The 26,725-nt window shown below is 35.4% G+C and overlaps 1 protein-coding gene across 2 annotated transcripts in view; it reads left to right on the top strand.

Annotated features, from left to right (window-relative positions):
* Positions 1–5,217: 5,217 nt before the first annotated feature.
* LOC117100009 (cholesterol 7-desaturase-like) overlaps positions 5,218–26,725 on the top strand; it is a 32,625-nt gene continuing 11,117 nt past the window's right edge. The window contains exons 1-3 of one of the 2 annotated variants that reach the window (XM_033239547.1): positions 5,231–5,277; positions 5,681–5,854; positions 24,178–24,366. In XM_033239547.1, the coding sequence (XP_033095438.1) occupies positions 5,848–5,854; positions 24,178–24,366 (196 nt within the window). In that variant the 5' untranslated portion in view covers positions 5,231–5,277; positions 5,681–5,847. Of the gene's footprint in view, positions 5,855–24,177; positions 24,367–26,725 lie in introns of both variants that reach the window. The other variant, XM_033239546.1, reaches the window with a different exon arrangement.

Raw genomic sequence — 26,725 nt, forward strand, 5'->3', positions numbered from 1 at the left:
TGGTGACGTCACACTCACGTTAGTTAGCATCTGTCTCTTATACACATCTAGATGTGTATAAGAGACAGATTATAGGTCATGTAAATGTTCCATTAAATTCGAAACTTTTCTTGGTGGAAAATATTAATATGTTTGATATTGAGAAAAGAAGGTGCTCTCCAATTCGTCATGTTCAATTTTTTGGTCAACTATGCCTGTTGAAAATTTGATGGCGGGGAACACATGGGACTTCAAAGGCATCGCGCAAACGTTCTTTACGCGCTGCGGCAACTTTGATCTTGGTTCATTTGCATAGCGCTGCGTGCGCGTAGCTTTGCCGAGTGATCTCCTTCTCAATAATACCTCCATGGTCTAACTAATGATTTATAAGCAAGGTCTTTAATGTGTCGGGAGCACGAATACAAATTGCGACGCACAAAACCCAACATTTTATTCGCTTTAGTGATAATATGTTTGATATGTAGGGCCTATATTCCATTTTAGCTTTCAATTTATGTTAATTCCTAGGTGGTGTGATCCTTAGTTTCATTAGGCACAGTATTATCAATTAAGTAATTATGTTTGTGTATATTTGTGCATGGATGATTATCATGACACAAACTTTATTTGAGTTAACTTTCATCTGGTTTGTCCTACCCGCACCGCATGCAGTAAACGCTATCAAGGTCTTTTTGCAAATCACCAGCATCATGAGACCCATATGACCATGAGATTTGGATACAGTATTCTGCAAAGAGTCGGATATGTGAAGTAATAATAATAGTAATAATATTGGTAGATCATTAATGCAGATCACAAAGGGCTGGGGGAACTACATCAGGCTAGTCAACAATCTGCCAGCCAACAACAAGCCAGCCCACAATTCCAGCCAACAATCAAGATAAGATACGATCGCGTTGGACTGCAGATTTCACTATTTACTTCACTATATGTGCGGCCGCGAAATTAGCGATGTTTTTAAAAACAGCACTTATTCTTCAACCCGGGCCACGGCTGAGGCAATAAAAAGTGCGGATGGCGGGGAGGGGAGGGGGTAGGGACAATATGAGAGGAGATGGGAAACAATAAGGAGAGGAATTTGGAAACAATATCGTTCGAAAACGACAGATTGTTCCTAAAAGTCCCTTGGATTAAGAATAAGCATGTCCCCCTCGCATTCACCCCATCGAGGTTAGAGTGGGACCGGAGGTCCCGTTTAATAATCGCCCCACATTTTTATAATTTTCAATCATTTTTATACTGGTGGTAAATGTAGGTAACGATTGCTCGAAACGGAAGATTGTTCCTGGTAATCCCTTGGTAGGATTATGGTGTGATACCCCTCAATCACCCCAACACAGTTAGAGTGGGACTGGCGGTCCGGTTTAATAGCCCCGCCTTTATATAACTTTCACTCATTTTCATACTGTTGGGGTGTAAATGTAGGTAAAGATTTCTCGAAAAAGGCAGACTGTTCTGAAAATCCCTTAATATGATTATGGTGTGATCCCCTCATTCACCCCATCGAAAAGTGGGACCGGGGTCCCGTTTAATAACCCAATGTTTAAAAATTTCCACTAAATTTCATGTGGGACTAATTTTTAGGGGGAGGGGTGTAAATTTGGAGAACAATTACTCGAAAACGGCAGATTGTTCCTGGAAATCCCTTGATGGGGTTATGGTGTAATACACCCTCAACCACCCCATCGAAGTTAGAGTGGTGAGACCGGAGGTCCGTTTTAATAGCCACGCCTTTTTATAATTTTCACTCATTTTTATACGGTTGGGGGTGTATTGTAGGTAACGATTTCTTGAAAACGGCAGATTGTTCCTGAAAATCCCTTTGTAGGATTATGGTGTGATACCCCGATACCCCCTCAATCACCCCAACACAATTAGAGTCGGACCGGAGGTTCGGTTTAATATAACTTTTTATAATGTTCACTCAGGATCTCCATGAAAAATCTGCCGTTTTTATTTAATTGTTCCCTACATTTACACTCCTCCCGGTTACCAGTATGAAAATGATAAAAAGGTGGGGCTAGTAAACAGGACTTCTGGTCCCAATCTAACCTCGATGGGGTGAATGAGAGGGTATCACACCATAATCTCACCAAGGGATTTCCAGGAACAATATGCCGTTTTCGAATAATCTATCCCCCTCCTGCATGGCAGTATGACATAAGGTAACTTTATTAAAAGAGGTACTGGGGTTATTAAACAGGACCTCCGGTCCCACTCTAACCTCGATAGGGTGAATGAGGGGTTATCACTCCATAATCCTACCAAATGATTTTCAGGAACAATCTGCCGTTTTCGAGTAATCGTTACCTACATTTACACCACTCCCGCACCAGTTTGAAAATGAGTCGAAGTTATAAAAAGGTGAGGCTTTTAAAGGGGACTTTCGGTCCCACTCTAACTTCGATGCGGTGAATGAGGGGGTATCACATCATAACCCCACCAAGGGATTTCCAGGAACAATCTGTCATTTTCGAGAAATTGTTACCTACATTTTACACCCCTCCCGCATACCAGTACCAAAATGAGTGAAAATAAAAATGGTGGGGATATTAAAAGGGCCACTCTAAATTCGATGGGTTGAATGAGGGGGTATTACACCATAATCCAAGCAAGGGATTTCCAGGAACAATCTGCCGTTTTCGAGCAAATGTTACCAACATGTATACCTATCCCGCACAGTATATATGAAAATGAGTGAAAATTATAAAAAGGTGGGCTATTAAACGAGACTTCCGGTCCCATCAAACTTCAATGGGGTGAATGAGGGGGTATCGCAGCATAATTTCACCAAGGGATGTTCAGGAACAATCTGCTATTTTCGTGAAATTGTTACCAACATCTACACCGATCCCGCATACAATATGAAAATGAGTGGAAATTATAAAAAGGTGGGGCATTAAACGGGACCTCCGGTCTCATCTCGATCCCCACCAAGGGATTTTCAGAAACAATCTGCCGTTTTCAAGCAACAATTATCTACATTTACACCCATTGCGCATACCAGTAGGCCTGTTAAAATGAATGAAAACTAAAAAAGGTGGAGAAAACGTGAGCTCCGGTCCCTATACCCTAGGCCTAACCTCGATAATTAGGGGATAACACCCGGTAGGCCTAAGTGATTTTTAGGAACTATCTGTCTTTTTCGAACAATATTGTTCCCAACTCCCCGTCGATTGTCCCGACCCCTCCCCTTCCTCACCATCCACTAATTTTCATACTATTAATGTTACCCATCCACCCATCCCCCACACCTTTTATTCCCTCAGCAGCGGTCAATATCAGATTGAAGAATTGGTGCCAGCGTGACCACTCACAATTTTTGATATACCCAATGACTAGGTCGAAATTACCCAAGATTCAGCAAAAATTGCCCAAAATTACCCAAGCTCCCTGAAAATGCATTAAAATTTGAAAAAAAACCCGTGTTTTTCGCATGTATAGTTTCAATTTTTAGTATAATTTATAAACCATTTGTAATTGTAATTGTTTAATTGTGTTAATTAATAAAATGAATATTCATGAGTTAATAATACGGATAGAAAAACACGCCCTCAGTCGGCCAGTGTTATCAGTAGATCAGTGATCAAGTTTTATTATGTAATGCATAAAATTAGGTAAGATCAATGGCAACGCAAATCACAAATAAACAATTCTGAACCCATGTTTATAGCAATTAACAGTCAATTAACAATGCTATGTACACTTCGTTGAATTTTGCTTACTTGAATGGACTGAAATATACTTTACTTCTTAATTCTTCCTCTATGACAAAAATATTTAGTTTTCTTAGTAAAAATAAAATACCCAAGGATTTGAACGGAATACCCAAGAACCCAAGACCAAGTCAAAATACCCAAGATCTTGGGTAAATACCCAAGCAGTGGTCATGCTGGATATACCCAATGACTTGGTTGAAATCACCCAAGATATTGTAATTGTGTTAATTATTAAAATTAATATTCATGAGGTAATAATACGGATAGAAAAATACGCCATCAGTCGGCCAGTGTTATCAGTGTAGATCAGAGATCAAGTTTTATTATGTAATGCATTAATTGGGTAAGATTAATGGCAACGCAAATCACAAATAAACAATTCTGAACCCATGTTTATAGCAATTAACAGTCAATTAACAATGTTATGTGCACTTCGTTGAGTTTTGCTTACTTGAATGGACTGAAATATACTCTGTTACTTCTTAATTCTTCCTCTATGACAAAAATATTTAATTTTCTTAGTAAAGGTAAAATAAAATACCCAAGGATTTGAACGGAATACCCAAGAACCCAAGACCAAGTCAAAATACCCAAGATCTTGGGTAAATACCCAAGCAGTGGTCAGATTGGTGCTAATTTCGCCGCCGCACCCACGGAGAAGTAAATAGTGAAACTGCAGTCCAACGCGATCGTATCTTATCTTGATTGTTGGATAGAATTGTGGGCTGGCTTGTTGTTGGCTGGCAGATTGTTGGCTAACTTGAGCCCATGCCGCCAGTGACTGTCATGCGGAACACCAGAAGTGACCTCAGCCCAATCCGAATATTTACCCTCAGTTAACCCTTTGTTTACGTTTAGTAAGGAAAGATTCAATTCATTTGAGGGTCTTCCCAACTATTCCGTATGTACGCATTTTCTGGAAGAAGCTTCTGGAATTTGTCAAACGCCTTTTCAAAGTCTGCTATGTTAGGTCTATTTGTTTTTTATTATCTAAACTTCAAGCAATAATATTGTGTTTATAAGTTAAGATTCACAGAAATGTCCTTTCCGAAAACCATGCTGGTTTCTATGAATAATATTATATTTGTGTAAGTGTTTCATAACGCTAGACTTAGCGATGAGTTCAAAGTTTTACTGCAAACCGATGTTAGTGTTAAGCTGATTGGTCTGTAATTAGCTGGTATAGCATTATCCCCTATCTTGAAAATGGGAGATATATTAGATAATAACCAATCATCAAGAACAATTCCAGTGTCGTATGAGTGTCGGAAAATACTCATTAATGCCTTACCTATTTCTTTTGCTGTCAATGTAAGTACCTAGGGGAGATACCACCCGGCCCCATGCCTTATGAGCATTAAGGTCTTTAAATTTAATTATTAGTCAATACCTATCTGTAAATTGAGATGTAAATTATACAGTACTGGGTCTGTTAGTAGATGTACCCTAATAATTATAGTGGACGAGTCTGATCTTTATTACTCAGTTTATCCAGGTTTATCAATGAACTCGGGGAAGGAAAGGACACTGTTTGATTCGCGCTTTGGTTAGCAACAAGGTACGGTTTTGATCTTGTTTTGATATGCCCCAACCGTGTTGATTTAGTGTTTTCTTCAATAGTATACTCAATTTGTAGCTGTAAACTTTTCAGGGGCTAAACACTCACAGATAGGTAACAAGCAAGATGTGGAAAAACTGGTTTGTGTCGCTTATTTTGATTATTGTTAGTGCAACATTAGCTGCTGTTACGGCGTCACCGGCTCTGAGCGAGCGGCTTAAGATATTCGGCTTACCGTTGGGCTCAAACCTGGCCGATTTAGGACATCTTATAGAACAACATATACTAGAGTTTGTAAAATGGCAAACGCCTATTTCAGTATTTTTTTATTCCCTGTTAACGTACGTGCTGTACAAACTGTACCAGATTTTGTTTTCACCGTTGTATTTTGTCCGTAAACAAGGTGATGTTGGTTACATCATTGATGGGAACAGTGTCAGTAAAAAGGATGTTGCTAATGATATTAAGAGGAGACGTAAAGCGGGAGACGTTCCTCCTGTTTACCCGAACGGTTGGTTTAGAGTCATCGAGTCGAGATTTTTGAAGGTTTCGGAGGTGAAATATGTTAGCATGCTTGGTAGGTTTCATTTTTTATTTTCATTTTCTGTTGCAATCCTAATAATATTTCGATTTTCAGAGTCGAATCATGGAGGTATCAAAGATACTAGAAACACAAGAGAGTTCTCCACAGAAAAGAACTGTTCCACGGAAATGCATGTGGGAATACAAACAATGGAGCGCTGCGTACGACTGGATTTAAAAAACTTCCGCCACTGTTACATAACTTTGGAAAAATAACCTCCTTGTGCAGAGGTAGAAATAGTTGCCATTATCCTTACACAAAAACACAGAATCGTATGACCAAACTCTGATTAGTGATAACGTTTTCCTCCATTAGTGGAAAAAGAAGGGCGCCGTGTGTGTCTGGATACTTAGCAACAGAAGAGTGCCCTGTCTGTACGTCTGGACCAAGTATAGAAAACTTGCATTATTAAAGGAAAAGGGCGCCGTGTACGTCTGGACCAATTTCCGCTTCATTTCTGCTGTGCGAGTGCTCTATCTTGTATTTCTAGTGTCTTTGGTATTATTGGGAAGGAGATCACACGAAAAAGCTATGCGCACACAGCGCTATGCAAATGAGCCAAGAACAATGCTGCCGCAGGGCGTGAAGAAGGTTTACGTGATGCCTTTGAAGTCTGATGTGTTCCCCGCCACCAAATGCTCAGCAGACATAGTTTACCAACAAATTGAATGTGCACTACAGTACTTACATTCAATCACTATGGTTGCGCAATCATTTCCACTTTGAAGCTAATGCATTTATCTTTCAAGAAATACTAAACATATTAATATTTTTAACAAAAAAGGGTTTCAAATTTAATGAAACATTTACATCAGCTTTAAAAGTATGGTATATTTCAACTTGAATTTCCATAAATTGGATAAAACTCTATAATTCTAATTTTAACAGATATTAATTAAGGAATGATTGAGGATTATAATAAACTACAGTAAGTCATTTTAGGGTTAACAAGGGTTAAAAATCCAGTCCATAATCAGAGTAATTTTCTGTTTTACGCTGCTTTAGCTTTATAGTCGAACCAATTGATCCTTAGACAAAATAATAATGAACACAGAAGTAATTGTAACAGAAATATTTTGCGGAATCTGTTCCTGGAATACTCAATAACATACCTATAGTGCGAAAAAAATCCAGTGAACATTGTTAATTACTGTGTAAAGATAATAAATGACTTAAAATAGGTTTATCACTCTGTTGAAGCGGATAAACACATGTCATTGCCAAGTTGTTTCAAACGGGAAAAAAAGTGAATAATAAAATAATATGCCTGGTTTGTCGCGTCCAAGGTGATATGTTGCTGAGTGATCTCCTTCTCAATAATACCTCCATGGTCGAATTAATTTTTATGGCTGGGCGGGGACAAGAAACGCATGATAAGGAGTTGGACCATCCAAGGTTAAGGATTGGGGAGGCTCTCTTAATATCCCCTTGATAATAATAATAATAATAATATCCGAACATTTATAAGGCGCCAATTCCAAATTGAATGATCAAAGGCGCAAGCGTTATTATCCCTGGTCACTGGATAACATACAATGGCAAACCAGCACAAAGTGCAACCTTCTCTGCCCCCTGGGGAGTATCCCTAGTCGTTCGCTACTACTTTAGCGCACGAAACTCAAACATTCAATGTCATAACATCCTACCAGGTACCCATTTATACTCCTGGATCAATAGAGACAAACATAGATAAAGTGCCTTGCCCAAGGACACAAGCAACTTGCACAGCGAGAGTTTCGAACCCCTGACCTCAAGGTTGGGAATCCAAGCCACAATCGATGCGACAACCGGTTTTACGAAGCACTGGTTTTTAAATATGGTGTCATTTATGCTTGGTTAAAAAATTTTGGCTGACTGCAGTGCCGTGAGCACCCTGCCCCCTCCAGATCTACCATTTTATAGTCATGCATTTGCATATGCATGTCCTTCCCTAATTTTCAGAAAAGAACCCCAAAGTACCATGTTATATATTTGCAGGAAGGGGTAAATAAATAACATAAAGTTTAAATAACTTGGGGAAACTGTCTTCTGTCTTGTCATCCTCCCATATTTTGAGAGACTTAAAGCCAACAATAATATTATTCATAAATGACCTCCACCCATAAAGAAGAAAAAAGGCTTTTGACTATTTACCTAAACATCTGTACAATTTTTTGTTAACTAAAAGGTATTCTAACATAGGGTGGTAGGGGGTTCAGATGTGGACGACCATTATTCCATATGGATCCGCCCAGAAGAATCATTTAAATGATCATCATTCCGTGAAGCCCAGTCGGCCAAACGCTGCAAGTATTGCCATATATAACAGAATATTCTAAAGCATAACATTTAATACTGCTATCTTAAACTATAATTTAGACATGTCATTAATTTAACCAATGAGGTATATAATATACCTCATTCACTTTACTAAATGAAAATGAAAAGGCAAATTAACAACAGGAAATATTTAATTAAATGAACTGCATCTACATGTAAATAGTTTATCTACATAAATAAACCACATAAATCATGATGAACTGCAGATGCAATGAATAAAACATTATATAGTACTACAGTAAACTGTAACTTACTTAAAAAAGTGTACAAGGGATAAAACTTAAAACAAAGTAGTAGGCCTAGTTTGGTAATAATAATAAAAATAGTAATAAAGCAATAATAAAAAGTCTTTGACCATGCCCTTTTTAAATACGATTTACAGAATTCATCAAATATTGTGTGTTATGTGCTATAATTACTAAATTTCCGGAAAAAACATAGGGTATGATGTAAGTACAGTCACCACCTAACATAAGAAATAAACCAACATCTTCATTTGACCAAAACAGATTCCATAACTCTGTAAGTCCCGAGTCATGAAGCTGTCTACGCAAGTGTACAGTACTGTGCTAACGTAATTTGAATAATGAATTCTCACAAGTGTTACTTTTGTAGTGTGACACGTCCTCGTCCAATATTTTGTAGACTTGTGTTATTGTAAATTTATATATAAAAAAGGAACGATTTAATAAATTTACAACTGCAGAGATACTTTTGGAACACAGTTGGGAAAGTGTGGCCCACAGGATACATGTGGCCCAATGGTGATTTTGTAGCAGCCAGCCCGCAAAAATAAATTAAAGTCCCTACGTGTGCGGCTTGCCAAACATCTTTGGCTAGAAAATCTGTTGTTTTGTACAGCCTGACACCGATCGTGTGCAAAAAAGTAATGTTAAAACTGAGCGTAAAGCAGTATAAAAGCAGGTGCATGAAGGTTTTCGGAAACATCAAATTTTGGGTGTGGCCTTCAATGTTAAATCAAAAAATCACTTTTTATGTTGCAAACCCCAGATTTTCTTGTTTCTGTTTTCTTATCCAGGAGAACTTCATTGGAAGTGGTATGAATGAACTTGAAGCATGCTTAATGCTGCTATTCTTTGTTTCCATGACACCATCATATTTATTATGATTACGGTTATTGATTATCTTGCATCTGTTGTTAATTCATGCTCACTAGTGCATAATAATAGTGCATAATAATAGATACAATTGGTGACTGGAGTCACATGAAGTATACACAAAAAAGTTAACAGAGCAAGTGATGCTTTAAGTACAGAAAAATAAATGAAGTTTTTTTGAGTGTTTCTATTGTAAGCAACATCAGCGAAGTTGAATAATTTTGGTTACAATGCCAGTAAACTATTCCAAACGCCTGGATTATTTCTATTCAGGAACATAATACAATCTAATTTTTAGCAAACTGTAGAACTTTTGGCACTTAAGAACTAGGTAATGAAAGGTGTGATGAATGGCAAACTAAAACAATATGATACATCGATTATCACATTATTTATTAGGACTGAAGCATTTCTTGAATGTCTACATTTTAAATGCCACCTGAAATGTATAATGGCAGTACCTCTTTGATATTCATTCTGTTCATTTTTTGTAATGGAATTGAATAGCTTGGTGGTTAAGATGCTTGCCTTCTAAACTTATCCCAGGGTCTAGATTCATGCCCTGTCACAGCAGGACTTTTCTCATGACTAAAAACAACTCCAATTCCTACAGTATAGGCCTCGTAAAGAGTCTTTACTGTCTGCACACAGGCGCAATAAAGCATCACATTATATCATTATTAAGAATGCAAAAAACTATGTGAGGGCTGTTGCAAATGTTGAATGCCATTTGATGGACAATAATGCCAGTAACTTTATGGTATCCATTCAGTGATGAATGAATGGTGTTCAAGTTGGTTGTCAATCTTTCAAACTTACACCAGGGGATAATTTACACATAATTATGAAAGCCTACTTTCTGAATTTATATTACAAGAAAATCAACAAATTTTTATATTCTTTATATATTATATATATTCATATTTTTTTATTTGATCAAAAATAATATGTTATTATACAATACAGCCCGGGTATTCAACCTTTTTAAGCTCGGAACCAGTTCCAATCTGTTGAGACCAGCAGCGGACCGACATAAATTGTGTACAGTATCTTCATTTTTTTCTATGTCAGCCCACCCATTTTTCCTTTATAGCGGTGGATCAAAATAGAAGGGGCCAAGGAGGAACTTTCACAGATAGGGGGGAAAATACCACCTCAGCCCCACCATTTAGAGTTATGGCACCTCTAGATGGTCAGAAATGGCAATCTTAGACTTAAATTTGAATATAATTTTCTTTTCTTCTCCATTTTATTTTAGAATTTAAAAAAAAGAAAACTTGCACTCCAGCTTTACCTCGCCACTAGAAATGTTCCTACCACAAAAATATTGACTCACCAGTGGTTGGGATTGAGGTTGAAGCCAATTTTTAACATAGATACCTCTAGATTCCTGGAAATGGCACTTTCAGACTCAAAAATGTTCAAGCTTTCCATATGTTTCTTTCACTCCATTTTAAATGTGACAGGTCAAAATTTTCCTTCATAAACCTTAGCTAGCCCTAACATCACAGCATAGTTCGCAGGTCGAACACCCTCATGCATACCCACAGTGTAGTTATGCAGTGGCCTAGGCCTAACATTTGTCGTAAAATCTATTGACTATTTACATTTTTGCGGCCAGTATCCTTTACAGCATTAGCAAACTATTAAGGCAAAATTCTCAAGTTTCATTTCCAAGCAATTTGGTACAGTTTACTGGGAATTACGATGATCTTTACAGCAATAACAAGGGACTGCCGCAATAGCAATCTCCATGTAAAACACCGCTGTGCCAGTCGATTGTTTATAACATCCAAGTTAGGTCACGCAACGCCCATCACCAATGGTCTATTGTAAAGAAGAAAAATAAATAAAAAGAACAGAACAAGAACAACGAGGCATTTTATGAACAGGTTACAATCTTTTATTCTTTATGACAGACATATGCTTTGAGAAAGCCAGTTCTAATCATTCAGTGAATTTGAATTCATGAGATATTCATGAAGTTTCAACTATATAGACAGAGTAATGTTAAGTGCAAATACATTATTAAATACCGTATGTTGATGGCAGCTCATGGTGGTAGGAGCACACTACTGAAACATGTCGTGGGGCCATAAACTAAGAACTATTATGTTATACAGTAATTCCTTGGATTTAAGCCCAGCTCGGCTCACCTATTTTATGCCCATCTGTAAAACCTCGAATTGAAGCCCTGGGCTTTTTTTTCTTTTTTTTTTGCGAACTTTGGATGGGCTTCATTTCAAGGCTACTTTCGCAAAGTAAAGAGGGGGACATCTTTTCAAAATGACGCTGTAAATTTTGTCAATTTGTACTATAAAAACAATAAATATGGTCATTGTAACATCAATCTGTATGGAGTGCATTTAACTCAGGTCTCCCAAGTCTCCTGGATTGCCCTAGAGACTTTTGGTTCATCTCCCGGTCTCCCGGAAATTCTTGGAATTTTTCTCGGATTTCTCCAGGATTTTACCAGATTTTCACAAATTTTCCCATTCTTGTGCATTAAATATGGCAGAAATATCTTTTATTGAACATTCTAAGCAGCAATAAAGTATTAACAGTGCCCTAGACCTGCCCAAACCTCTTGGTTTTTATATTGAACATGGCGATAAATTTGTACACATGCATTCTTGTACATCCGTTTTAGTTTTATTTAGTAGCTAATACGCACGTCAAACAGGACGTCAAAGTTCTCCAGGAAATTGACTGTCACAATTTGGGACCCCTGATTTAACTGGTATTAAATAAATCACCTAAACTACTGTATGAACCAAGCTTGTTTTTAATTGATTTTGTTTTTTGAAATTCATGTACAGTGTATGTACTGTACTATCTCAAAAAGAAGCCTATGCTCTCTTGAAAAGAAGCCCATGAGCTTTCTTTTTGAGGCCACTTTTGCAAACTAAATAGGGGGCTTCATCTCGAGATTAAGCCCATTGGGCTTCTATTTGAGGTTTTACGATATTTTATGTACCAGACTTTCCTTGGGTACAAGCCCAGGGTATGACATTAATGAGGAGCTAAGCTGTCTTCACAAAAAGTCTCCGAAAAAAAAAAAAAATCATCGATTGGCTTTAAAATAGGCATGCCAAAAAATTGGCCCAATTTTGTGATTAAGGAGAATGGGCCTATACTTGAAGAACTACATAGTATCAATAATTATAATTAAAGTCGTTGTGGGATCTATGTGCATACTGTACATAAATTGCCTTAAAATACTTGAACGATAAAAACATGATATTGAAAGACGTAATGAAGGTTTACAGTGACGTCAGAACCAGGATTTAATTAATCATGTAAAGGCCTTGATGATCATGATAATATCATTGCATTCATGTTGTTGACAATGGCAGATTGTCCCCAGGAGTTTGTTAGGATTTGATATTAATCTCTACTTCAGACGTAATTCTTCCGTTTTGACGAGAAGGTAGTTAAGATGATGTCAGTTTGTTTCGTCCAATGAAATCCTATGTCCATCTCACCCCATATTTTCTAGTGACTAATTTACTATCATGTCATTACACAAGTGTTTGTGAAAGGAGTGGCAGTTATTTGCTTTAAGATTAGAATATTATAATAATTATCATTTCAGTGGTGTATACGTGTTTTAGGTTATGTGCTATTTCATTCATGCATTTCAGGTGCTGCAGCTAATTATTTTTTGTGGGAAGGAGGACAAAGCTAACTACTTGGTTCATCTTTGCAGGTGCCCCATTCTGTTGTTTTTTATTGGTTAATAAACCTATACAGTTGAACTTGCCTTAGTCAAATCGAAAATGGCATTGAAAAATTGTTCAACTTAGATACAATTCGAATTGCAGATTATTAATTAATGGAAAGTAAAACGATTTGGCATGTAAAATAAGCTTGACTCATTTAAGTTAAGGCAAAGTTGACTTAAGTGAAGTTTAACTACAGTACTAGAAATCTTATTGGATGCTTGACTGGCTGCTGGCTTGTCGGGTAGTCAGACCATACAAAAAATATGAAAATAGGCCCATACCAAGCCAAAACATGTCTCGCATAGAGTGCCATTTCCGGCCATCTAGAGGTTCCTATCCTTAAAAAAAAAAAATTCATTTAGGAGGTGTTAACCCCCTCATAAACCCTTCTCCCAGCTCATGCCTATGAGCTTACAGCAAGTCCCCGCTGTTGGAGAGGTTAGCCCACCCCCAATATATCGTAGATCTGCCACTGCTAGGTACTCGTGGCAGAGATTCCAAAACATCCCGGGATCGATGTGCATGACGCATTCAGCGTTGGACAACTCGAGTGCATTCCAGAATCAGTGTAAACGGCACCAAATTTGATTTCTGAGTCAGGCCTTACTTGGCACCTACCGCAGCTGTGGTCAGGTAGGCCTAAACTTTGCTGGCAACAGGCTAGGCCTTGACACTTTTCAAATTCTACCCCCTGCACTCCAGTATAGACTTGATATCAAAACTGCTGACTTAATTTGCATAATTTTAAAACAATCTGCATATAAATTCCTTCCAATATTGACAATAATTGCAGCTTCGTCACAATGAGGAACTCGAGCAAAGTGATGATCACCATCGCAACAAAAATTGAGGGCGGTATTTGAACCTGAGTTCCTTGCCGGTGTAAGATGGGAACTCGGGAGCAACCCGGACTTTTTCATTCGATGTAAATGGTAAATGCACCCGGGAAAATGCCGGAATTAACACAGGTTTATTCTGCCTTGGCAGTGTAAAGGAAAGTTTAGATACACAGTTATGATGTGGCAAATGGCAACAGAAAAATAATAGTGGCCATACAAAATTCCAAGATATTTATTGTGTCCATATAATATATAAAATACTGTTCTATGAGGGTTAACCTAGAATATTGTTTTCAATTTGTCAGATCTGTTAGACTTATCAACTAAAAATGAGCACATACAATAAGAATAGATTTGGGTTTCTTTGACTTTTGTCAAACCTACTCGCGACCCAATGCTAAAGTTTAAAGAACCAATTTTGGGATTGCGACAAATAGTTTTGAAAGCATAGTCGTAAAACATCCCAGTAGACCTTATACTGTATACCAATATAATACATTACAGATGTATTTGTACAGTGATATAGTTATTATCATTAATCTACTTACATTGACTTCAGGTGGCAATCCTGTGCAAAGGTTGACAATAATATTCATTGAACTATTATATTGTTATTAAAAGCGTTGTAAATCATGCCATATAGATTATACATGCAATAGTTCATGCTTGAAAATGTGTAATTTTTATGTCAATCGACTTGATAAAATCACTTTATAGTAAAATCTAATTGGCTTTCAAGTACTTAAAATAAATATTGCAAATTCCATTTACTGTTGTAATGTCAATAAATCAAAAATAGGCTGATGGTCTCTGGCCTTATAGTCTGATACTGGTGAATTAATCAGCCTGGATGGCTCTAGTGCCTGGTTCAGTCCGGCATAGTGATATAAATGGCCAGGAAGGCTGCGGTGCCTGGTACACTCTGGTATAAATGGCCGGGAAATACTGTGGCGCCTAGTTCATTTTGGCATTGATATAAATGACCAGGAAGGCTCTGGCGCCTGATTCAGTCTGGCATAGTGATATAAATGGCCAGGAAGGCTGCGGTGCCTGGTACACTCTGGTATAAATGGCCGGGAAATACTGTGACGCCTAGTTCATTTTGGCATTGATATAAATGACCAGGAAGGCTCTGGAGCCTGATTCAGTCTGGCATAGTGATATAAATGGCCTGGATGGCTCTGGTGTCTGTTTCAGTCTGGCACAGTGATATAAATGGCCAGGAAGGCTCTGGCGCCTGATTCAGTCTGGCATAGTGATATAAATGGCCTGGAAGGCTCTGGTGCCTGATTCAGTCTGGCATAGTGATATAAATGGCCAGGAAGGCTCTGGTGCCTGATTCAGTCTGGCATAGTGATATAAATGGCCTGGAAGGCTCTGGCGCCTGATTCAGTCTGGCATAGTGATATAAATGGCCTGGATGGCTCTGGTGCCTGATTCAGTCTGGCATAGTGATATAAATGGCCAGGAAGGCTCTGGTGCCTGATTCAGTCTGGCATAGTGATATAAATGGCCTGGAAGGCTCTGGCACCTGATTCAGTCTGGCATAGTGATATAAATGGCCTGGATGGCTCTGGTGCCTGTTTCAGTCTGGCACAGTGATATAAATGGCCAGGAAGGCTCTGGTGCCTGATTCAGTCTGGCATAGTGATATAAATGGCCAGGAAGGCTCTGGCGCCTGATTCAGTCTGGCATAGTGATATAAATGGCCTGGATGGCTCTGGTGCCTGTTTCAGTCTGGCACAGTGATACAAGGCCGGGAAGGATCTGGTGTCTGGTTTAGTCTGGCACAGTGATATAAATGGCCAGGAAGGCGTTGGCACCTGGCTCAGTCTGGCATCACCGTATGTAAATGCCTGGATGGCTCTGGTGCCTGGTTCAGTCTGGCATAGTGATATAAATGGCTGGGAAAGGTTGTGGTGCTGGGTTCAGTCTGACATGGTGATATAAATGCCTAGAAAAGGCTACAGCCGCCAGTTGTTTTAGCATTGGTAGTGTGAGACTACTGAAAGACTGGTACCTGATTGAGTCTGGCACTGGTGGTCCCACTTACTGTACACTCTTAAGTGTAGAGAGACAAACATAGTGTCAAGCTGACCACAAGGTTGTTATTTAGAGCATGGAGTTGTATACCTCCATGTTTATAGCCACATCCTTGTGTCAACAGCCTCTATCATGTGTTCACTGTGTGTTGAACATAACATCAAGTGGCTTAATATCAAATGTTTGATAAATTATGGAGTTTGAGCTGGATGGAGGTGACGGCCTCCCTGTTAAATTTGTATTAATTGCTCGCATAACCCTTTTTAAGCTTCTCCATTTCTCGGGCTCAGAAGTTCACAGATAGATTGCTGGCTCATCATTTCCCTTTTGGCACTCTCATGCTCTCAATTTTATGTTTATAATTAAATTTTTTTTGGTCATTTCTAAGATGTGTGGTGTTTTGTTTTTTTTTAATCAAAACTAGGTCTTATTGGTTGAATTATCAAGGATTTCAGTTCAATTATTTTACTGGTTTCTTTTCAAAGGAAATTTGAGAAAACATCTGTTTGTGTACAAAACCGAATTGGATTCTAATTTTCTAAATATTTTATTATTATATTATTTTTATTATTTTTGTGATTTTCTTATTCCTTTTTTGTCATCATTTTTTTATTTTCCCATTTTTCTCAATGTTTTTTCAAATTGTATTGTTTGGTATTTGTAGTTTATGTGCATTTGTAATATATATTTCTATTTATATATTTTAATTAAAAGTATGGAGCCATTGTGGAGGTGTTTGCCACCTATTGGTTTACTGACATCACTTTAGTATATTTGTGGGAAGTTTAAAATATATATATTATGCCAAATGTTGAAATGAATAAATAAATATCAGTAGTAGGTGGAAAGTAACATTCACTGCCAAGGTTGAGTAACCTAAGGCTTGCTTGCATTACAGACCTACACAGTATAGTTGGTTGAACTTTACCAACTTCAGAAGACAGCTGATGAAGGTTGTTAACCTACAGTAATTGTACTCAAGGGAGTTGGTTGTTCAGGGTCAGGTGTGCTGATATGCATTTTGTAGAGGGGTGCAGAAAAAAAAAATTAATAAAACCTGACTAGTACCACATTCTCAACAAGTTTTCATTTACTGTTGAGCCACATATTCAATTTCTGTAGAGCATTGCTTAAAAATTAACAAAATAACAACAAATTGATGCTGAGGTAAAATGTAAAATGATGTTTTTATTTTTTTTTTTTAAATAGAAAATCCAACAAATCATATCTTTACCTTATTTTCGGTAGGTGTGGCTATGTAATAGCCTCTTTAATACAGTATAAGAACAAAATAAATAACATTTTGAATCTGAAATCTGCAACAGAATAAAAACATTGAGTGTGGGCAAAATTGTACTGGTTCTTACAGAAAAAAAAAGTGCAAAAAAAGTGTAAATTAATTAATGTGATTTAGTTATGTTTACTGCTAGGGCTGCAGACAACCTCCTCTTCCCCCCCCCCCCATCCCAATGGCAGCGAGTTATTTCTACCCAGTGGATACGAGAAGAAGTGGATTAAAATGCTAAAGATGACGATTAGCTAATAATTCAGTGGAAAAGGGATTTAGTTCTGCGTTCTGGGATTTAGTTCCGCATTCTTATTTTTATACCGTAGTATCTGCAATTTATAAGCCTCGTATTATGGAAATTTAAATGTAGGTTACTTATTAGTGGAGGTCTGAAGGTACTTCGAAAGTATCCTCTTATAAAATAAGCCTACTGTATATGACCTATAAAAGATCTGTATATATTTTTAAAACATTTCTGGGGTTTTTAGTTTTCAATTTATCATATAGATTTGGCATTTACCATGAAAACATTTCATCCGAATACAAATGGTTAAAAACCTTCTTTTTAAATTACTTCAAAAAAGAGTTATACTTTGTAGAGAAAAACCTGTACAGTATGATTATAGTACAGTTGTGTTCCAAGAACTCTATTCAAAACTTAATCTTCCCTTCCTTTATATCAAAAGTCAATACTGTAACCGGAATTCCTATGTTGAATAGTCGATCAATGAGAATACTTGCAAACTTTTAAAATTGTTGTGTCTCTTTAATTCTTAATTGCAGAATTAAACCTAAAACTAAGAGCAAAACAAAGACATGCGAATAGTAAAACTTTTTAAACAATTAGTCTAACATCAAACTATTACTGTATTATTATAATTATATTATTAACACCGATAATGAAAAGAGTTGTTTTATCAATAAGCCTAGGCCTATAATTAATACCTTCACATCACGTATACTATATAATATTTATGTAAGCCTAGCTAATATAATGTATAAATAACAATAAAATAAAAACATACCTAAGAGCTACTGTACTATCCTCGGCGAAATAAACCAAGCATATAAAGTTTAAACTAGACAAAGCAAAAGTTCTAAACAATTGACTCATTCCTTAGGAACGCGTCCCAGCTCACGTGCCATCTCTATAGCAATGGACACGCACAGTCACATAATACAGAGGGCAAGCACTGAATGAGTTAATGTACCGTACCTATGTTCCATGTACATGAAGCGTGGATTATAGTGAAAAAGAACACACTATATGTTTTTGTAGCTTTAGTGGTATTTGATGTTGGCTTACAGCTGCACGCTGGGGGATACCTGATAATTGTCACACTAGGCCATCTCCATAGCTGCAGCTTTTCTATATAATTCCACATAATTCCACTAATCTGATACAGTATCTAAATAATCAATATTGATCTGCTGCAGACTGTATTGTTGTTTATAATTCAGTGAATATTGTACTGTACAATAGCATTTAATACCAGTGAGAAAATCAGCTTAAAATGCCATTGGAATGTAGTACCTGTGACCTTTTGATTGATGTTCCTAGATTCTACCATTTTAACTTTCTCTTTCTGATTATGGCAATTAAAACTTAAAAGTTGTGAAATAGATTGATTCGAAATACATAGTTTCCAATACAAAATGATTAATTATTATTTCAGATGGATTGTTTGAATATGTTATTGCAATCTGATATTTTATTTTAATTAATTGGTGCTTAATTTAATTTGCATCAAACTTGCAAATTATCAATTCATTAATTACTAGATAAATTTCTTATTCGATATGATTTTAAAAGTAATTGTTTCAGTTTGACTTAATTGTATAGAAAGATTTTGTTATGTGCTATTTAATCAGAAAATTGCAAAATTATGCTTTTGATATTAATAATTAATTGGTCCTCATGTAAAAAAAATTGTAATTTATCAATCTTTCAATTTATACATGAATTTCTGTTCACTTTCCTTTTTTATCTTTATTGTTTCAGTTTAATTTATTGCATTGGAAGTTTTCTTATAAATGTGTTATTGGTGATCTTTAAATTTAATAAATTATTTGGTGTCGGCTGAAAAGAAAAGTTACAATTGTATAAATTGTTTTCCAATTACCTTTTTTTGAATTTGTTTTAGATTTAGTCGATTGCATAAGAAGTAATCAAAATTTATAAGTGAAATATATTTTACATCCTGATCTCTAGCACAGCTACAGTATAGACTTATTTAGTGTCACATGATAAATAATTGGTACAATATGCATATGGTTGATCAATATGAAAGTAATAATGTAAAGGAAATAGTTTAGTTCCACAAGAACAACACCTATGACAACATGAAAATTGATTGGCAAGGAACAGCAATGTTTTTACACTTTTACATTCTCTATGGCTATGTTCACACACACGGCGTAAGACGGATTAAAATTCCAAAGTGTTCACACAAACGGCGTTCGTTAAACTAGCGGTAATATAGGCCTATGTGGAATAGTTTTCAGTTTTAAATAATGTACGTGTTGACAGTAGTAATATTAACAGTGCATCATGAAAACTTTTAAATCTGTGAATTGTTCGAAGTGAACTTATATGATTATTGTATTTTAAATGAACAATTTTACTTTTGATTTTTCAGCTAGCATTGTTGATGTTGCATGATTTAATAGACAGTCTAAATGGTTAAAATATCTTACAAAACACAATAAATAAATCATATTCATTATAACTAAGTAAAATGCAATAGAAAAGGAACCCCTTTACCATTTCATTTATAGAGAGCACAGAAAAGAGACCAAAGTAGCTAATATATTGCAATCGTGATTGGTCAGTCTCTTGAAACGAGGTCAAATCATTCAAGCATCACTGGCGTTAGCTCAGTTGGGGTCTGCAGGTAGCGTTAATAACGCCAAGGACGTGGCGTAGTGAGTGGCTTTAACAACGCCACTACCTAGTTCACACACAAAGGCGTACGCTACGCCAGGCTTAAGCCAGCCTTACGCCGTGTGTGTGAACATAGCCTATGGATTTTAGCCTTCAAATTCCTGTAATCCTCCATGGACCTTGAAAAGCCTGGTATGTTTTTATTTCATGCTCAAAAACAAATTACAATTTGAAGATCATCAAAAATTTACACAAAAAAAAAATGACATGGCAGGCAAAATATATATATTTTTTTTAATTATTGGAAAGTAATGGCATTTACACAGAAAATTGTATTGTTTGCCACTTTGCAACACATGAATTGAGGGTTTATGCATACTGTACCTAGTCTTTTTGCATATTTGCAGAGGCTTAAGCCTGGCAATTTTCATTTAAAGATACTGATGTACAGTACTATAAAACATTTATATTTCAGTTATATAACTAGTGAAGACTTACTGGCCTTGGATATAAAATTAAACATAAAATTATATACACTCAATTTAAATAAGATTACAGGCCTACTATGTATGACTGCTCCCTAGTATTGAAAAATAAATTATGATATAATATCATATACAGTATGGTAATGTGTAAAGCTTGCTTTTCTTGATTAAGTTCAGTTCTCTCCTTTTTCCCATTGTGTATTTTGTAAGACCGCACCACTGACTGTGAGTGCCACCGATACAAAGGTGAAGAGCCACAAATAAGTAAAATAAACTATCAAACATATTTAAATGATAAAGTATAGCTAATAGTCTTCATTATTCTCTTAGATAATTCCAACAAAATTGCAAACAGGTTTGTGAGGAAGGGCAAAGTCCAATAGAGTGTGGTTTTGCTTGCATGCATGATTGCAAGTACTGCATTATTGTTTTCTCCCAGGTTTCTATTCTCACGTGCAGAGTCTGTTACATTGTAGCAGGCACAAGACTGATCACATGAGCTTGATAATGAATATGAATTGATAATATTGTAGTGATGTATTGTACACATTCACGGTAGAGTTCAATCCACTGATTAAACTATCACATTTCAAAGCATTTCAGAATACTGTAGATGGTTTCATGTCCTCTTGGATTTGTGGTGGAATTTGTTTACTCACAGCATAAAATGTTCGAGTGGCAACTAGCAGTTTCAATTTTCTTAAGAGTAATATAAGGATAACATAACTTACTAGATATTATTTGAAGTTCATTTTTAATATAAATAAAAAGTAGTAACCTTTGGAATGATTTACCAGTGATAATTCCCACTGTGTCAACAGAAACATAAAGAATACAGCAACTCTAGTTGTTTAAAAATTAAATACAAAATAAGAACAAAGCGAGACTGAGGTAAAATTTCAAATGAGGTTTTTATTATTTTTTAAATAGAAAACCAACAAATCTAACCTGTAACTTATTTGCAGTGTGACTATGTACAACCTCTAACATCTACAGTAATATACTATACAATAATAATTTTCTGTTTGAAAAGTATGTAAAAATAAGAATATTTTGAGCCTAAAATTGGCAAAAAAAAATATATAAAAATAAGAACACTGAGCTTGGGAAAAATTTTGCTGTTTTATATTGGGTACAGTAGGAAGATCTGATATTTTCTTTTCATTTAGCTAAGCTTAAGTGGTAATTTTTGCTCCTTTTGTACTTACGCTATGTTATTGCTATTATGAACCAAGGAAAAATACCAGATACAGTTGTACAAACTTGTCTTCCAATTCTTGTTTAAACAAAGGTGCTTAGTTTTTAGAATATTGTATGGATTCATCAGCAGGGCAACAGATCTCCGACAGGCGGTCAAATCACCTTCAGCTTAGCCAGCCGGCCCTGTCAGCATCAAGAAATGAAGTACCCAGAAAAGTTGAGAAATTCTGGGCTGATTTAAAACTTCCGACATATAGAACTCCAAAAAATTAAAAAAATGAAATACTGGTATTATTTTATCTACACAAAATGGAGGTTGCCATAAAGGCTAGCAAAATTCGATAACGATTTATCATGTATACGATAAAAAAATATTTTCACAAATCATATCAAATGACGTTATAATAATAGAAAAGCGATAAAATCGTAGTAAAAAGATTTTATTATTTTCTCATGATTATGCCGTCACATGATTTAATTTGTGAAAATATGTTTCATCGTACACATGAAAATTCATTATCGAATTGTGCTAGTGTGAAAACTTCTTATTTATTTTATTTTCTATATGAACAATTGTTTTTTAGCATTTTATCGTTATTGTTGCAAGTATAAACAGGCCTTAAAGGTGAAGTGGGAGGGCCAAGATAATTGAGTGAGAGGGAAGTAGCTGGCAAAATAAGGTGATTTTTATCTACTTGAAAAATTTCTTTCCTTCTCTGAACATTTTCAATTGGAGTGACTGGAGGAGGGGCGCAACTGGTGCCACCAATACAACAAGCATTTCTAAAAGATCGTATTTTGGCATTTACCTGTTGGACTCAAGTTTAAAGTCAGGCTCCGCAGGGAAAAAAATGTTTGATATGTTGTAGAAGTGATTTTTCTAAGGTGTAAAAATGGGCAGTTACGCCCCTTTTTCCCCCAGTTTTTAAATATCAAAAAATCTGTATCTCATTCACCGTTCCCCAGTTTTTCGTCAAACAACTTTTTTCTGTCTTAGAAAAATCAGTTCTACAAAATATCAAAAATTTTTTTCCTCTGGAGCCTGACTTTAAAGCATATTTAGGTCTTTTGCAGTCTTCTATTTTAGAGGTCTTGAACTTGTTAGTGTAAGGGATCCAAATTGAGAATTTTAATGCTTTACCTGTCAAGATAATGTAAACAAATTACAATCTTTATAATCTGTTTCAACTGGTACTCTTATCTGAGGTACTGTATAATTAGGATCATTGGTTTGAGTTTACAGCAATGTCAAGGCCTAATATATTTCTTCTGTCACTTATTTTAAATATCATAGGAGATGTGTTATCATGGACCATTTTGTTTCTCACAACTTATACTACTGTAGACCTCTTTTCATTGTTTTTTTTTCCTATCGATCTCATTGTAGACTTTTTATTCTTTATTTTATAATAATAATAATTCTGGATTTATATAGCGCCTCACGTTGACACAACCTCGAGGCGCTTAAATTTTAATACTGCACATTGTTTTCCTTGGTAAAGTTTCTTAATTTCTCAGACGCAGATCCAGAATTCATCCCGACTATCGCACACATGGATCTATATGTGCGGATTGGGTGGGGGAAGGGGGAGCTGCAGTGCGCGGGGTCCACCATGATGAATCCCACAAACGCTCAACTTTCTGAGGGTTACTTAATATTATATTATTATTTTACTGTATAATTATGATATTCAGGGTTCGTACGCGTCCTTAAATTCCTGGAATGTCCTGGAAAAAGGAATGAGCATTTTCCAGTATTGGAAAGTCCTGGAAATTTATGATTGTCCTTGAATAATTCTTCAATGTCCTGGAAATTGGATTATTTACCCATTTATCGTATTTCGCATGATATATATGTAAATTCCAGGTCATGATTAAAATAAACTAAAAAATGTTCGAGCGTGAGAAAAAGACTGATCTATCGCCTCTGAATTAGATTTAAGTAAAACTTAATATGCATACAACCAACAGTCTTTACTGTGATGGAAACAACTAAGTTGATTTACTAAATAAAAATATGCATAACATCTTGCAATTAAAATTAGTACCGCATGCATGTTGTATAATAAATCGTAAAATTGGCAAATTGTTCTACTTTTATAGTAATAAGAGATATTATGAGTCCTTCAAATTCGGAAAATTTGACCTGGAATGTCCTGGAATTGTCCTGGAAATTTTGTTTAAAACGTACAAACTCTGAATATTGTTGTTTTTATAATATAATAATAGGGTAGATTTGTATAGCACCGTTATCGTTTAAATGATGATGTGTGGACTAGTAGCACATTTTTATTATTATATTTTATCATTTTTATTAATTACCCTGTTTTTTCAAATTGAAAGGTAAATGATCTCAAACATTAGGCCTACAAGAATGCATTTATTAATTTTTTTATTATATTTAATTTTGTCACAGGTCAAGAACTAGCTGTGTATAGAGGTGAGAACGGGGAAGCACATGTTGTTAATGCATACTGTCCACATCTTGGTGCCAATTTAGGTGTCGGTGGTCAGGTCAAAGGCAACTGCATTGAATGTCCATTCCACGGCTGGCTCTTCAGAGGAGAGGATGGTAAATGCGTTAATATACCATATGCAAGCAAGGGTAAATATATTTATTATATATCTTGGTACTATTATTCAATAAAAATTTACAAAATAAAAAATCCATAGCATCCAAAAACTGAATTGAGGATTTAATTTAAAACTTAATATTTATAAACATACATTTACTTAAAATTATACAAAGAAGATATTGAAGCTAATAAAGCATCAAACTTCACAATAGACTAATTTAATTAATATGATTTACCAAAAAAAAAGAGGGGACACCAAACATATAAAAAACAATTACATGATCAATCATTACAGGTACAAGGACTTGCATCAAACCAACTAAAAAAACAAAAATTAGCATTAGAATTAAAAAGATAAAGCAAATTTAGGAAAAGTTTTTTAAAAAAGGAATTTTTAAAAGTAAGTGGAGGAAAACCTTTATATTGGGGTTTTTTTTATGTTTGTAGGCAGTATCAACAAGGCAATGATTTTAAGCATTTAAATATGAAATTCACAATGTTGTTGGTTGGCTCACATATGGTTGATAAATTGATGAAAAATAATATGACAATACAGAAATTAGGTACAGTAATTACTACAACAGTTCCACTTTCAGTTTTTATTGAACTTGTTGAATTAACAGCTAATTTCACAACCTCTTGGGATTTCAACTGTGGAATTTGAATCAAGTTTCTGTATACAAACAACTTTTAGGGTAGTAGTGTCTGAATTCTGGTTAATCCAGTTATTAAAATATGTTGTGGTGTTGGGCGAAACTATCTGATTACCAAACATTGTTGAGTGGTAACCAGAAAACGTGCTTCATCTTCTTTTTCTCAAGCCTCATTGAATGATGGTAATAACATTTGGTATCTGAACATGATCTTAATATGATTGTACTTATTATAAAGCCAGATTCGTCACACTAATTGCTTGGGGGTGTGTTTTTTTTGCCTGGAGTTAACAGCTGAATTTGATTTCATTACTTTTTGTTTATTTATGGACACTTATCCAGTAAAAAAAAAAGGATGTAGAGAAAAAAAAATCACATACATAATGATATTTCATAGAGATGTCATAAAATAACAATAAAGACAAAAATTACTTTCAGTTTTTATTCAACTTGTTTTAATTAACAGCTAATTTCACAACCTATTGGAATTTACAATATGAATCAGATTCCTGTTTAATTTTTCTGTGTAAAGTTTTTGGTATCTTTCCAAGAAAGTGTAATAAAAAATTGCCAGTATATGGACCCATTAATAGGTCCATGATAATAGTAACAAAATTAATTATGGCAAAAATAAAAATACTACTCTATTGTCGAAGCTATGAGTGAAAAATGTCTTTGAAACAAAATATTTATATACTGAACTAATTATTAAATAAATTGAAGTAGGTCCAAGCAATAAAACCCATTTTGAACACTTGTCATTCATTCATTCTTTATTCAGCCAATAACATAAACAAGTGGGTACAATACAATTAAAGGAAATTTAACAAATACTAGGGACAATATATAACCTAAGTTGGCTAGGATTAACTATAGTGTGAAAAACACTCATCTCTCAGGCCTGTTAGTCCGGTCTTAGGATTATTTTAACAAAGATATTTACAGACAATAATTAAATTAAACAATTTAAAAGAGAACTAGCAAAATGATTTTTTGTTCAAGAGGAGATTTTTGATATGCCATTAATAATAGAATCAACATTAAAATCGTTTTTTGGCAATTGTTTATGAAGTTATAGGCCACTATATACGATTTTACCGTGACATCACTGGCGAAAAAGTAATAAAAAAATTGTGTAAATAGCGCCGCGTAGGGTAGTTGCTGCGTACGATCTTTACGTGCATGCTGTAACCATGGTTGTTGTAACTTGCATATAGGCATATAACTGCATCAGCGGTTGTCACCAGAAGAGTTACACCTATGGTTACAGCATGCACGCAAAGATCGTACGCGGCGGATACCCTACGCGGTTTTATTTACACGATTTTTTGTTACTTTTTTCGCCAGTGACGTCCCGATTAAATCGTATATAATGACCTATAACTCCATAAGAAATTGCCAAAAAACGATTTTAAGGTTGATTATATTATAAATGGCATATCAAAATTCCCCTCTAGAACAAAAAATCATTTTGCTAGTTCTCTTTTAAATATAAGTAAAATCAATTGAAAAGCAAAGTATAACAATAAAGTCATATAAATAAAGTGATATGATAATGATGACATGAAAATAAACAATTAAAAATAAAGTAAATCAAAACTTCCATTTTAAAAAGCAAGGCAGTTTGAGAGATGTATATTATTCAGTGTTAAACTAAATTTGAGGTGACACAAATTTAATTGCCTGGATAAGCTCCAGCTAGGCTAATATATGGCTAGATTAAAAGGTGGTAGTT

The sequence above is a fragment of the Anneissia japonica genome, unplaced genomic scaffold (assembly GCF_011630105.1).
Source record: "Anneissia japonica isolate Jap-2015-1 unplaced genomic scaffold, ASM1163010v1 scaffold256_len832006_cov191, whole genome shotgun sequence".
Classification (NCBI taxonomy): domain Eukaryota; kingdom Metazoa; phylum Echinodermata; class Crinoidea; order Comatulida; family Comatulidae; genus Anneissia; species Anneissia japonica.